Source organism: Argopecten irradians, chromosome 9, assembly GCF_041381155.1.
Source record: "Argopecten irradians isolate NY chromosome 9, Ai_NY, whole genome shotgun sequence".
Taxonomy (NCBI): Eukaryota; Metazoa; Mollusca; class Bivalvia; order Pectinida; family Pectinidae; genus Argopecten; species Argopecten irradians.
In genome coordinates this window covers 11,031,603-11,048,044 of record NC_091142.1, presented here as the reverse complement: position 1 = coordinate 11,048,044, position 16,442 = coordinate 11,031,603, and the positions used below count along the sequence as shown (strand labels likewise).

General features: G+C 34.4%; 1 protein-coding gene across 19 annotated transcripts in view; it reads left to right on the top strand.

Annotated features, from left to right (window-relative positions):
* The window catches only part of LOC138331434 (uncharacterized protein DDB_G0284459-like), a 69,202-nt gene that overhangs the window by 17,422 nt on the left and 35,338 nt on the right, over positions 1 to 16,442 (top strand). The window contains exon 1 of one of the 19 annotated variants that reach the window (XM_069279053.1): positions 7,405 to 9,505. The exons of 17 other annotated variants lie outside the window; for them this stretch is intronic. In XM_069279053.1, coding sequence (XP_069135154.1) covers positions 8,753 to 9,505 — 753 coding nt within the window. In that variant the 5' untranslated portion in view covers positions 7,405 to 8,752. Of the gene's footprint in view, positions 1 to 7,404; positions 9,506 to 16,442 lie in introns of those variants that run through there. One more of the 19 variants, XM_069279057.1, reaches the window with a different exon arrangement.

The window sequence follows — 16,442 nt, the reverse complement described above, 5'->3', positions numbered from 1 at the left end:
TTCGAGAGTTTTCACACGAGGTAACTGTAACACATTATACTGTGGAGTATCGGTAAATTAGAATAATTTACGAATGTTTTGATAACTGCATTCATAAATGATTATTATTAAGTGAATTTCATTTTCAAAATTTATAAAGAATTACGATGTGTTTATTAAAATGTCATATGCGTTGCACTAGGACCTTTTCGGCCTCGAAAAAAACCCGACGAAATAATGTTTTCTTTTTGGGTAGGTAGTATGGATTATGTAATGCTATTTGTAACACACCCAGTAAAATTGCCATGTGAAGCGTTTCGATTACTAGTGCATATCTATACTTTAAGTTATATGTACCGTAACTGGGCGAAAATTTAGACATCTTATTTTCCCTTTATTAATTATTGAAAACCATAAGGTTTGATGAATTATGCCGTGAAATTCATTCAAATGGGTTCAGATGCCTTATACATGTTAGTTACAACACAGAAATGATATACTGTAAAATTGTTGGGTTTTATGCCTATATATGTTGAGATGGAAACATTCATACTGAAATCACTTTACGATTGCTAATTACACTGTAAATATGTTAAATGAAATTGTAAACCACAATTTGGATTCATAATCTGACCATAGGTACTCATAGCACTACACTATAGATGTAATAATAAGGATTTTTGGCAGTACTCCTAAAAATTATTTTCAGTTCTCATTTTGAATTTAAAAACAATGCATTGAAAATATTACAATTCTCAAAATAATGGTAACTACTTCTGGTAATGAATAACATATTAAAAGCTTAAAAGCTTATTTGATTAGTGAGTATGGAAATTACGCCATATATGACATCACAATGTACAAGTAATCAAAATGTCACAGACGAAACTTTCACTAGTTATGTAACAATATTATTACCTAGACGAAAAACTTAATACACACTGCAGTTTTTATTCCCGAGTACCATATACAAATAAAGTTATCGAGATATTTTTGTTGTAAAATAGTTATACAAACCTGTAGTAGTAGTTTATATATCCATCTTATAATGTTCATTAAACAACAAAACATTTACAATAATATCAATATATTAAGTCCTGTGTATAAATATTTCTCTTTGATCGCTTTGATAACCTAATATATATGTTTGCCTTGCTTAGTTTAAAACACAAGTACCTGTCATACATTATAGTATGGTTGTTTACCCGTCTATGACATCTGATACGTGTGTCAAAGGGATGGTTATATATCATCAAACACTCTCCTCAAGAAATAAATTACCTATGTAGCACTCACGGGACAGGCTAATATTTGACACGACATTTACTATGTAGAATACAAAAACGAAAGTCATATAAAATATTTTAAGTGATATCAAAATATTTACAAGTGCTTTGAAACTGGGGTATGGATCTCTTACACGATTCTCTGTTATGTTTCCGTCCGAGACTACGGTCGGTAGGTGGTGGGGGAGAGGCATTTAAACTAGGAGTGGTGTAATACCGGACACTTCAAACAGAACTACGGCGAGGTTTTCACACGATTTAAGTTAAAATATGGATGTATTTTCTCGGTTCATGTGTCATAATCTCTTCGACCTACATGTTATACACTCAATAAAACAGTTTGTGTTATTATTTACGGTGTAAATTGTCAGGGTGACAACCACAACAATGATCTATATCTTAGCGCGGAATCATCTGAAGATTATTTATCAGCAGATATATAACTGTGAAATTCACACTATTAACTAACAATGCTTTAATACGTTTAACTGTTAGCAAAACTGATAAACACTTCAGGAGTCGTTGTAACAAGATGGCCAAGTAAAAAATGACCGACATTTCGATATTGGCCGAGGGTAGTTATACGGCACTTCGGCAATCGTCTGCTTACGAAATGGATCACATCTCGTGATAAACGCTTCAGGAGTCGTAGTTACAAGATGGCCAAGTAAAAAATGACTGACATTTTATTTGGCCGACATTTTCTGCTTACGAAATGGCGAGGGTAGTTATACGGCACTTATACGGCATTCGGCAATCGTCTGCTAGAAATGGATCACATCTCGTGATAAACGCTTCAGGAGTCGTAGTTACAAGATGGCCAAGTAAAAAATGACTGACATTTTGATATTGGCCGAGGGTAGATATACGGCACTTCGGCAATCGTCTGCTAACGAAATGGATCACATCTGAGTGTATCAAGAACAAGTGATCAGACATCAACAGCATCTGTGATATACCGTTGGATGCAGCAACCCTTCTCAATTTAATGAAACAATTTACGCAGCAGTCACCATTGGAATAATGCTAATTGATTTTAGTTATATTTATTAAATAATTATAATTTAAAAAACGTTTTTCTTAAAAAAATCGGTTATAAACTGAAATCATATTGGTTAGGGAGTTAACTTCCTTAAATCAATGTCGCTGACTATTTGCTTCTCTATGTGAAATTAAGATAATTTAAGAAATTCTTGAAGCTTATTAGATTGAAAGGGGGGAATAGTTTAGTACATTGAAATAAAATATTATGTAATATATACCGGTCATGCTTTTATCTGTTATCACCAATTATACATTACTGCTTTAGAAATATAGTTCTTCCAGTACACGTGTACTTGGTGAACTCATAGCATACTTTTTCAACAAAATATGGTATATGTTTTATAATTACATATATGGTAGCACTGTAATGGGTCTTTTTATTACTGTACTCTTATATCATTTTATCAGAAATAGAGAATATAAATCATCTTCAAACGTGTAAACGCCAGAAAGTTTTACGTTGTGTAGTACACATTGAAGTGATTGGACGCTTAAAGCAACTTAATTAGTAATCAAAAATAGTTATCAATTATCTTCAAACATTTAAACGCCACAAAGTTTTTTATTCTTGTACTTGTTGTGTAGCGCAGAAGTCGGACAATCTTATTAGTAAAAGGAAAGTAATTTTATCAACAATAATCAGGACCATAGTTTGGTGGTTAATCACACAGTTCTCGCCCCGTTAAATACCAAGACGTTAATTGCAAATTTCCACTACAAAGTCGGTGAAACAGTAATTATCTTAACTTCAGAGAAAGTCACTTCCATATGTTTAATCATTTATATAGCGAACTCAATCAGCATGTAACTTTAATTGTGCTCCAAACAAGCGTTTCCCTGGTGGAATCAACAAAACAGAAACGTTTTAAAGGATTTAAGTGGTTATAATAACAACGGACCATTGTTCTTACAGTACAGGTCACTGAATTTAGATGTATTACATCAATCACGGTATGAAACGGTCAGAAATTTCACAGCTTTTTGTCCGGGGCTTTGATTGTCGCTTTATCACTATTGCTCAAACCAAATATTGACATTGGTTATGTGTGTCTAAGGTGTATTGTGGTGTAGGAGTTGTCTTTCTTGTGCTTTGGATCCAAACCCAAATACTGTATAGCTTGACCAAAACGCATTAGGCCGTTTTCGATTGTACGCTTTGACTGGTTGGACCTAGTTGTTCGTTTATGAATTAAAGACGGATCTGGTGATTTTATATTGTTTTCCGTTGATCCTTGACAAAATCTGCCTTTATTAAAAACTGAAGGTCCGTCAGGATTTATACTTGAAATATTTACTTCAACAAACGGTCAAGTCGGTTATTCCGAATAAACGAAAACAGCATAGCTATTTATTGTAAGTTTTTTATACATGAGTATTCAGAACAGATAATTAGTCGTTTTGGGTATGATAAAGCTCACTTATGTACATCCAATTGTATATTGTTATCTCTCGATAGCTTCATAAGTATTTTTAATTATTATATTTAATTAGACATTAAATGTACCGTTTGATTTGATATTTGTATTGAACTTTGATTAACTATATAATGCTCGTTACCATTAGCCCCCGAATTAGGACTGCATATAAAAGGGTTTTAATTATAGTATTAGTTTTCTACCATAATTAACTACCAGCTAGACTGGTGGGCAAATAATGTGCTCATATAATGACCAGAAATGTGCCGTTTCGGGATAATGTGCATGTACATTTAACATTACCATATATCTACTAATTTTCACGGGATGGTGTTTTCGCTGTATGATGTTTTGCGATAATTGATTCGTGAAATAATCTAAAATTCGTAAACCTTACGTAACCTTGGACGCCAGATCACGAAACGTTTAATCGCTGAAATTTATTATTTTTCACTTTTAGTAAAAATCGCTAACATTTTGACTCGGATAATAACCGACTATGCGGCATTTTATGTTATAGAAATATCTTACCTAAAATAACTATTTGGAAAACAATAAAAGTTTTAGGTGCGCTAGAGGTGTGCCGGTACGGGAGTGTGGTAATAACGAGACCGTTTACTGAGTAAATAGTTCTCGTCTGTATAAATAATTCACTGCAATGATAAACGATAATGTGTGCGATTTGGAAGATTATCCCGCACTCTGTGTAAATCCTTAGGTGACGAATTGGCACAAATCCGTCAATCAACCTACTGGGAATATTCTAGTTGGGATAATTTATATATTATCAAACAAAAGTGATCGATAGCACTGATATCCCCTCTAATCCCCCGCAAACTTGTCACGTAAAAGAAATAGCATTTGATGGGGTCTAGTTCGACTGGCAAGTTATGTCGTCTGCCAAGTTTAAGAATACTTTAAACTGACGTATTTTTTGCGGTGATTTCATTTGCGTTTTCATATACTTTTTTTACACCTATTTCATTTCGCGAATTACAATGTAAATTATTTCTTTACTGTTTACGATGTTTGATTGTCGCGACTTCTTATAGTCTGGTTAAAACGCGTAATTCAAATACGTATTACACGTAACAGTGAAATATGATATAGATTTGAACAATGATTATATAGGCATACAATATTTACGAAATTGTGGTATTTGAAAGTTTGCATGTTGATAATTTCGTTTTACGAATTTACAACCATGAAATGTTTACATGGTTTGAATCCAGTTTACGTTGCAAAGCAATTCACGCATGTTTAATAAATTTATCTGTCGTGTTTAAAGTTCGGATTAAAAAGATAGCATGTATTTCAATGCCATAAAGAACGTTTGGTTTGAATTAGATAATTCTGTTTATTACACTAACTAGTACATTTCAGTGGGCTTGCACTATCTCTGTCGACTTATAATCCTGTTTTATACAGACACAATTAGTCGGATCTTCTGTTACTCCATGAAATATATTATTGGGTAAATAAAAAGACCATGCAATTAGGTTCAAAATATTATATTAATATAGTTTCTCAACTGATTTGGAGTCAGTAAAAGTACAAAAAAACTTGATAAAAAAGTCTACTCGACTTTCCCATGGCAAACCTCGTTTTCGGTTCGAGTCCAAAATGGCGATCACATATTTTCGTCAAATGTTAGCTTAGATATATTATAAATGGAACTAATTGCATTTATCATGATTTTTTTATAAAAACGTTTAAGGAGAAAAAAGTCCGAGATAAAGCGTAGAATAATTAAGAAATTAAGTATCCTTAAATTAACTACCAGTGTGAAAATTAAAAAAAGAAAGATTGGAGATAAAAATTTTGTTAAAACTAATTTTTCATGAAACGCTACATCTAATTATAGAGTTAAATGTATGTTTTCTGTGAAACGTAATGGCAATACTTATGATTTTAACCCGATTTCGTAATTGTACACGTAAATGGTTTTGTCACTTTAAGGTTTCCATTAATCTAATACTGGTCTTAAAATTAAATCAAATTTGTAATCAAATAATTTGAATTGAAAAATTCCATTAACAACTGTAAGTAAAATTGATTGTAAAGCCTGTTCGGCTAGTTTAGTAATTTAAATGTAGAATATACGTTTGTACATTAGCCTAAATTTTACCATTTTTGCTAATTATTACATAAAAAGACAAAAAGTTACACTTAACCCTTCAGCTTCAAACGAATATTACACTCCTTCACGACTTTTCGATGATACTGACAGTCATGGTAAGTGTTTTTGAGCTCTTTTTTATCCCTTCCAATTCACAATAGTTTTAGGAGGATTATATTTTATTTACTGCAAACAACTTTATTTTTCTAGAGATACAAATGTTCGCGTAATTTCGAGAGGAAGCTCAATCGCGAATACGCATGGTTCGCAAATTACTTAATCAAACGTAATTATAGAATGTAAATTCCGTGTTTGCATATTACAGAGTTAGCTCCCTTGCGGGTAGGTATGGATTGTTACGTCATTATTTTGTGAGCCCAATTCACTTCGTCTCTCCGAAAGGTATGACGTTACGCTCGAAAACACATGACGTCACAATCAATAACAACCCTCAAGGGTAGATAACTCTGTGATATGCAAATACAGAATATCTTGATCGCGAATATAAATCATCGCGATTATGTTCAAATGAATGGAAACGCAAAATATGTATACGGAAAAATAAAGTGGTCACAGTATTATGATTTCGACAATGTGTCGCTTCAAATCTTGAACGTTTAAAATGTATCGTTTCTGATGTTCTAATCACCGCATCATTTGCAATCAATCGACGAAGTAAAGAGTGGAAGGAAACTTTCGAAAGTATTCAATATGTATTGTCATAGACCTGTTGGTTGTCTTTCAAAGAACATTTTTAAAGAACCATGCAGGTGAAGCAGAGACATTTATCATATCACGTTATATTAGTAATAATTTATTTAAGCACATTTTAGTTACGTATAAAACAATTTGCCAGCGAAGATTAATTTGAACTCTCCTTATCCTTATGACTAGTTAAATGTATTCTAAATGTGATGTTAAAAATGATTGTTTAATCACATATCTTTTCAATTATATTTCATCATGATATTAAATGTAAATGCACATGTAAATCTGGAAAATACTTATCGAACCACCACACCTGAAATCTAACATAATGATTACAGTATATCATTTGTCACATATGCTACTTAAACCAGTAAATATATCAATATTTAAGTCCGATCGATACAAGTCAATGTATGCTGTGTTTCTTTTTAACAATAGATGCTTATTTGTACTGAAATCTCATTCCAACACGCCAAATCATGGCACTCCAACTAAATGTAAACACATAATTCAAACTCTCCTTCAAAGTTTAAAGATAATACGATTTTGTATAAAGACTCGAATATATTTACCTGTTTAATATAACACACCTGTATTTCTCTTACCTGGCTAATTGGTTTTTATCTGGAGCCATATTTGAGGTCACGAGTTTCAAATAAGCACTTGTACAATTTATGCTAATGGAAACATTGATGTTTAAGAAAGTGGCCAAGCGAGAAATATCAACCTATAAAGTAGTCCCTTACCACTTAAACCAGGATTATATATCAATTCCGAATGAATATCAGGGTAGTTAATGTATAATAATTCCCATGAAGAAAACATGTGGATTATGTATGACCATGATATATAAACAAATGTACGATTTTTATGATAATTCCACCTTGTGATGTCACAGAGGTTTTAATGAGCACAACACATAAGACATGGTGACTCAGACGGAATTCCACAGACAGGGTGGATTTATTAATATTTTGTTTAACCGTTATACCGTCCTGGCTGTAAGTGGCTGTTGATTCAGATGCCAGTGATATATATAAGGCGGTTAGTAACCCTGGATATTAAATAACATCCATGGAATAATACTTCAGACATGGGACAGACCACAGGTCATATATCTTATCAGAAGAGCTAAACAAACACATAGTGAATATACAGGTTTATGACGGGAATAAGAAAGAAAAAAACACGAATTCAATAGTTTGTCATGGGAGAGACCTGATACATCACCATTGACTTTTTAAATATTTACTACCCACGATTGTGTCCGAACGTACTTGTGAAATACCCGCCGGGACGTCGTCAGACTAAGATTTCTACCTGGTTTTAAAACAGAACCCAACGGTTTGTCCCTCTGTTTATATCGGGATAAGATCGATACCGTTAATCACGGATTATATACACGGGCTGTCCTGCATTCACCTCAACAGGTTTAATGTGTGCACGTGGGTTTTAATCCGCACGACGTAAGACCCACATAGGCGTGTTCGACTCCAAGACTTTTTATATACATGTGTTTCATAACAAAAGACGGCATACGTACACCCAGATGATAAATTCATTCAGATTGTGTATACAAATTCCGACCAGTATATTAACTGATATGGATCGCCATTTCACGGATCTTTAACTCTTGGACAGAGACGTCAGTTTGTGGGTGAGCAGACGACAACGAAGGAACGCGGGTACAGAGCGTTGGGATCAATGATTGATCATTAATTTGATTGATATTACTGATTTGTCAGTCCGTGTTGATTGCTGGACCTGTATTGCCAGGTTAAGGTTTGTGTTTAAGACAGAACAGATCAAGGACAAATCGTCCAACCTAGTCCAACTGAACTATGTCGTGGATTTAATAAGTGTAGCCAGTACACAATGGAGGATCGCAAACAATAGAGGTAATTAAACCTCCGTTACTCGGCAGATAGGACTAAGCAAACAAATATGTAACTTTACACTAATTACCAATGCTTGATGGTCTGCCTTGTAGGAAGGGAGACATTTTGTGAAGAAAACAGTGAGTTTGAGACAATGGAGAAGTGATTGAGTTTTGCGAGCAGTGAATGATGATCTTGATTCGCTATGGATACATATATCACCGATTGTTTCTTCTTTGTGTAAGAAAATAGATATTCGTTTTGATGTGTGGATTATTCGAGTAAATCTCAGTGTGTTGTCTTGTGATATTTTCATACATAATCATGGTTATCGAAAAGGAGTACAAGATCTCCAAGGATCTTATCTGGTTAGCAGATGGCTATAAACACAAGCTTAATATCAGTGAGGAAGAAAAGGATACTGTTTTGCCTTGTGATTCCGACAATTTCAACCTCCTGCCTGAGGAGAAGACGAGCAGCTATGCCGGATTGAGGGTGTCAACGCCCGAGAATCTGGCCCAGAACCAGAGACGGGTACATAGTGCTACGTCTGTCCGACTTCAACAAAAGTTTCAGCGACCTGGTACTGCACCACCTTCAAGGTCAGCTCGCACGTGCTGGACCGGAAATGAGAGTAATTCTGGCTCCAGACCTGGAAGTGGTCGTCCACCATCTGCTGCTTCGGTCGGATCGAGACCCCTTTCCGGTCAACGAAGGGCTGGAAGTGCAGGGTCGGTTGCAGCCAGAGCAAGAGCTCTGGCAAAAATGAGACAAGGTTTCACATTGGTGAACAAACTATATGAAAATGGTCAATATAGTAAAAACATTTCCTTGCATCCCGCAAGTCCAGCTCCAGATTATCGGTATTTCGACCGCCATTCGCGTTGTATAGACCACACCCATATGCACGACTCCCTTCTTTGGGAGCGGCCTCAAACTGCGTGTGAACCAGGCAGATATTGCCATGGTATCCGGCGGCCTACATCAGCAGCATCCGCTGGTTACAGAGACCCGGATGTGATGGACCAACCTCAACGTTACATCAATTTCCATAGACCCAAGACTGCTCCTTCCACGGTATGGTCCCATACTACTCTTATATTGTATGATATCATGGGGTGGTTATAAACCATTTACGACAATATCACAGTATCCCCGGCTATAAATTGTACTGTATAACATGAAATGTTCGTGGGTACTTTTTTTCGAGGTTTTCATGTGGAACAAGGAATCCAATAATTTATGAAACATAGTTTCGCTTTTTAATATTCGTGGTTTAAAAGCATCTACGAAAACAACGAACGTTTTAAAACATTCCATGTTTTACAGTATTGAAGTACTATTTTAGAGATAGAAATATGCTTTCGTAAAGAAACATATCTGAAGCCGTTGGGCCAATAACGAGTCCTCAGAAATCAAATTTGTGAAACTATCTACTTGATGACAATAGATAAATCAATGAGTCGAATTATCAGAGAATCAATTTAACTGAAATGTAGAGCTTAGCAATAACATTACGATTTTTGCGACGGTAGATGTATGTTCGAGTTATGCGAGTTCGAGTTTACTGGGAGAATAGAGGAAGAGTTGGCTACGACAACAAAATATTTTGACTTAAACGATGAGTTCGCATTATAAATAACTGGGTAGACTATATGTAAGAGATTAGAAAGTTTAAGATAGACAGGCCCTAGGCAGAGGCGGATCCAGGGACTTTTAGTGGGATTGGGAGGGGGGTCCAAATTCACTATGGATGTTTCCATGAGTGTAATATTGAGGACAATTGTGAAAATACATTATTTATTAAAAAAAAAGAGAAAAAATGGAAGGTGGAGGGGGGAGCGTAAACCACAACTCTGGATTGATCACTACTCTAAGATTCCCTTTAGTTCTTGTATTAGTGTAAAGTATCTATTGTTATTTTAGAGGGATGTGGGAGGGGGTCAAAATTCCCTATGGAGGTTTCCATGAGTGTAATATTGAGAACAAAATACATTATTTGTAAAGAATGAATGGGAGGGAGGGGGGGGGGGGGCTAAAACCACAACTCCTCTTGATTGATCACTGCTCTAATATTCCCTTTAGTTCTTGCTTGTATCTGAGTATCTATTGTTACACTAGTAGTACATAGTTGTACATTTCCTACCAACACTACTTCGTGGTTCCCTACAGCAGCTTTATTTAGAGTATTCTCATGTTTAACCAGTAGTCTTATCAGCAAACTTAAAAAAAAACCAAGCAAATAATCACGGGTCATTGTTGATAACACTACATATAAGAATTAATGGTGGTAGTCGGTGGAAATTTTCCATCCAATACAGTATGGCCAAGGCATGTGCAATCATATACTGGGCCCAGTTTCATGAGCATTCCTTTAGGAATCCCATGATTTAAAATACCCCATAGGAAAGCATTACAGATTTTAAGGAAGGTTCCTTAACTTTTGTTATGCTTTTCTATGGGGAAATTTAAGTTAAAGGATTCTTTAAAGTTAAGCAATTTTCGTGAAACTGGGCTCAATTGATCAACGCTATCCCGTCTTTGCATATTACAGAGTTAGCTCCCATGTGGGTAGGTATCGATTGTAACGTCATTATTTTGTGAGCGCAATTCACGTCGTTTTCTCCGAAACGTATGGCTTTACGCTCGCAAACACATGACGTCACAATCAATACCTACCCGCAAGTGCAGATAACTCTGTAATATGCAAATTCGGAATAACGTTGTTAACATTAAGCTACTGTTAACATTAAGTACTGACCCAAACTTACCAGTTTCAACAGTCAAAGATAATATTTTACTGCAAATCATTTTATTTTAGCGAGAAGCAAATTTTCGCATAATTTCGCGTGTATTTACGAATATGCTAAAAAAACCACCAGGACGCTGAATACTGTATACGCGAAAACGAAAACAAAGTGGTTTCTAGAGTGGTTTCTAGTAGTCAAAATAAATACAGATCTAGATCTAGAATAAAAAATAACCTCAGTGACAGTGAAATTGACTATTCAAATAGGCATTACTTTCATACATAGCGAACCAGGGGAGAAACCTATACATATATGACCCTTTTTGAAACAAACACAACAGAATTATTTCTGAAATGAACATTCCTATTTTGCATTGAGTATTCTACATAAATGAGGCTTCTCGTTATAAAAATGTCACAACCGTTTGTTTACATGCCTAATCGGAACTCGGCATGACTCGTGTTAAAATGGCTTCCTGTACATTTCTCGAGTGTCAAAAACAACTGTTAAAAGTACTAGTAATACCAAAAGCGTGTATTGTGTTGTTACAAACATGGTCGGTAGCCCACACATAAAACATATCAGAGGTAATTATATACCTGTCAAAACCCCTTAGATAAATAGTATCGGGGTTTAAAAAGCGAAGGTTCATGGATTGGTTTCAACACGAAATGGAAAGTGAAGCCTTCAAAAACGTGAACTAGAATTCAATTCGACCAGGTTGTTGGTTAAGCTTTCACTAATATACATATTGTATAGTTGGTTAATTTTCGTGGTCAGGAACTTTCGCGATCTCCTCTCATATTTGATATTAATTAGGGAGGAAAAGTGTTCGCGCTATTATAAATTTCTAACAACTTAAGCAAAGGTGGCAAAATGCTATCATATTATAACTTGTACTGAAGTTGCTTTACAGTATTTCTGTTTTGGGTCAGACAGACGACGATTTGCATAGATTAATTAGAAAGACACATACCTAAGGTACATCATATTTAAGTTCCTTCTGTAAATCAGTAGTATAGTATTACGAGAAACACGACTTCTACATGTATATTGAAAGGTTTTGACAAAGTCCTTAGTGAAGTTTGACAAAACATAAGAAATTACTATAAAAGGCCAAGGTGAACACAGTTGAGGCTATCTAATATGAATGAACATTTTCTCTTTGTTATCTGGGGGCGAGGTGGCCGAATGGTTAAAGATGTCACGATATGTATAAATTGATCCTTGAATAAAATTATTTTTTGGGGAAAAAAAGATGTCACGATATATTACCACAAGTCTTCCACCTCTGAGTCGTGAGTTCGAATCTCATGTGGGGCAGTGGCCAGGTACTGAATGACCACTTGTCGGTGGTTTTTCTTCGGATATTCCATATTTCCTCCACCATCAAACCAGGCGCCTCCTTTACAAGACCCTGGTTATTAATAGGACGTAAAACTAAACAAAGTAAACAAAACTAAACTGTTAATTGCAGATTATAAAATAAAATTATAAAAATAATATAAATAAATATTAAAATAATAAATATAAATATAAAATTGACTTTTTTGAAATGTGTTAATATACTTGTGTGTCATATGTAGCATTGTGATAATGAAGAACTATATCTGTTTTGAAAAATTTAGTTCAAAACAGACCAACGGACACGAATTGATTATAGAACTAAATATCAAATTAAATGAGCCCATGAACAAACAACTCAACACTGACGTTTTAATTATAAAACTTAGCTTGTTATTAAAACTGCAACAGCGACAACATGTGGCTGATCTATCTTTCTTAAAGATACTCCACCGCCGACAGATATTGAACAATAACTGATGTAGAATCGTGTAAATATGTGTCATACTAAAACAAAATGCATATAAAATAATGAAATAATTTATTTTGTTTTTTCATGCATATGCAATCAGTACATCATTTCATATCAGACATAGTGCTATAGATTTTTTCGGGACTCAATTAATTGGGGTTTTTTAAAGTAAAATCCCTTCCCTCCTCGAAATGCAGGGGCCAGGTCAAATGATTCGAGAAATACGGGATATTCGAGTCAACTGAGATTGGTCATTGATAGTAAGGAATAGGCATATGTACTGGTTACAATAATTGACAAACCTTGCATAACGTTTTCATTATTGTTTCCCAGCATTACAAGTATTTATTACCATTGTTTGTTGCAAAGACAACACAGTCCATACTCTTTAAAGGTACTTCGTACTTTCCGTAACTCTAGCTCTCGTTTCAGCCCCCAACTTGTTTTACTACAATACGTTCATTCGAGATTATTCTGTAATCAGCATTCTCCTTCATCTACAACTTTTGTTGTATGCCTGAGTTGGACTCAACTCAACCAAGATCCGGATTGTGAGTTTTCCGAACTATCGGCGTCCGGATTATCGCGGGTCGACTGTATACATTTTCAAATACATTCTCGTAATTATTATCTTGTTCGCTGGCATTTTTGCTATCTTAGTTTTCTGCCAGTTTCAGCAAAAGTACCTTTGATCGAGGGCTCTCTTTTGCAAAAATTAAATCATATTCATGGATTACATATTAGCACCCATTCAAGTGTGTTATAAACATGAATGTGATTATATATACTTATGACTATATATTTGAAAACTTCCTCATTATTCTAATTTGAAACAAGATCCAAACTGTCATATTCGTGAAAAAACGTTATTCTTCTGAATGCCTCTATAATTAATAAAAGGGGCCAACGGACGCAAATTGATAATATATCTGTCGCTCCAGATGTTCGTGTTTACAGGACACAGATGACTTCAAGGGGACAAATACGGCATAAAAGATAGTGAGTTTAGATAGTAATTATTATCTTGTTCGCTGGCATTTTTGCTATCTTAGTTTTCTGCCAGTTTCAGCAAAAGTACCTTTGATCGAGGGCTCTCTTTTGCAAAAATTAAATCATATTCATGGATTACATATTAACACCCATTCAAGTGTGTTATAAACATGAATGTGATTATATATACTTATGACTATATATTTGAAAACTTCCTCATTATTCTAATTTGAAACAAGATCCAAACTGTCATATTCGTGAAAAACGTTATTCTTCTGAATGCCTCTACAATTAAGAAAAGGGGCCAACGGACGCAAATTGATAATATATCTGTCGCTGCAGATGTTCGTGTTTACAAGACACAGATGACTTCAAGGGGACAAATACGGCATAATAGATAGGGAATGGATATTAGAAATGAAACACGTTATGCTGTAAACATGGATACTTTCACGTGAATAGTTGACGTCAGCTTTCCAACTTGTTTTTTCCCCAATTAGTTTTAGATTTCGTGAAAGTACAATGTGCGAAATACTCCCTTCTTAAATGAGCCCACTTCCACGAAATATAAAGACGTGAGCAATATCAAATAATTTGTCTCAACCAATAAATTTCACATTACAATTGTACATAACAACTATGTTTATTAGTTATATATAAGACAAAGTAATAATTTTACTTCCACTTTCATTTTGATAAGTGTTAGCTTAACATTACATATGTACGCACATGAAAAACTGTTCTATGAAGAACTTGGTATTGGTGATTTAACGTACATTGTATGTATCGTCTATTTTTATATAATATTGATACATTCGGACCCAAAATTAACTTCGTATTATGCGAGTTCTTCGAGTTTTCCGAATTCGAATTATCCGATTTCTTTAAACAAAGATAAAGAGGGAATCGTCCGGGACCGTCAAAGTACTTCGTAATAAGCCGGGTTGTCGAATTATCCGAGTTCGTATCAACCAAGTTCCACTGTATATTAGTAACGACGGTAAGGTTAAATTAAAGTTCTCGTCTCGTTGAGAAATTTTTGTCTAAATGGCTGAGACGATTTCAATAGGAGGTATCAAATGTCAGGTAAAATAAATGAAGGTACAGTATCGGCGTGTGGCACAGTGTTGGCAATCTGTGTATCTCTAATGGAGTTTGTTAAATCACATCGGCAGTTAATATAATCTAGTTAAATGATTTATCGTCCCAAACATCTCATTTAGAATATTCGATATTAGTTTTAAAAGGAACATAATGATCCTTAAAAATGAATTAATATCCAGTCCTTTGTAGTACCCATGTCGGTTTGTTCAATAGTCTAGAGGGTATATCTAATTTCACTTCTATTATATAAAATATCTTTCCATTGAAAAATTCAGGAGATCATTTGTCATGTATCATATGTACAGGAGTTTGTGCTTGGCCAGTGTTATATTAGAATATCAGCACCGCACCTGTGGTGTTTTTAGTTTAACATTTTAAAAATTTGATTTTTAATTTTAAGGAGTTTAACTTACTTAATTGACAAACGTCGTTTCTGAATATGATAAAAATCAAATGAAAATAGGAGAGGTACAAGTTATAATATTTAGAAACGCCCTCTTTTAATCTGTATTATACAGTGGTAAATGGTAAGCAATGAAATAAAAACATATTAACAAAAACTATCATTAATGTATTGTGATATACTGAAGTATACGATCTCCATATTAGATGTCGTGTGCCACGAAGAAATGGAAAATTAATAAGTAAGCATAATATAAGTAAACAAGCATATGTATCTGTTGTTGGTGAGGGTTTGTTCAACGTAATATTATTGTTAACGCTGATTATTCTAATGCATTTAAAAAAAATCCATCATCGGCCAAAAGAAAAAATAATTAAGTAAGATTTTCATCTGGGATAAAAAAAATTGGTATTCGAAAAAAACGGTTTCAACATAAAGATGTTTATCTTGTGTGTAATTAACTACACGAATTAGATATTTTGATGGATTATAAACCACTCACCATAGCCTAGTTAGGACAGAACAAAACTATAATCATGTACTTATAACACTAGTACTATGATAAGTAGTTTATTGTGGGCAATATACAGTAGGAACAATGCCAAAATATGTTTACGACTGTAAACCACACAATTAAAGTTAATATTGCTTGTTATGAGGTGGTTATGTTTTTGGATATTTTGATATGGTTCCAAAATTCCCGAGATGTGTTTTTCCATGTGGATAAAAGGGTTCCATAGGTTTAATAATGTGGTATTGTCAGGATGAAACTAAATCTGTGTTGTTGGTTTTTGTTGGCTTAAGACATATGCCGTAATTTCTTAGGTTTTTTCCCGCTACTTGTGTTTTGTGGGTTGTTTTGGTGGCATGGGTGACGGGGAGTGATGATATGTGTTACAAAAGAGAACGTTTGTATCAGACTAATATAAGCGTACTTAATTTAAATCAGTC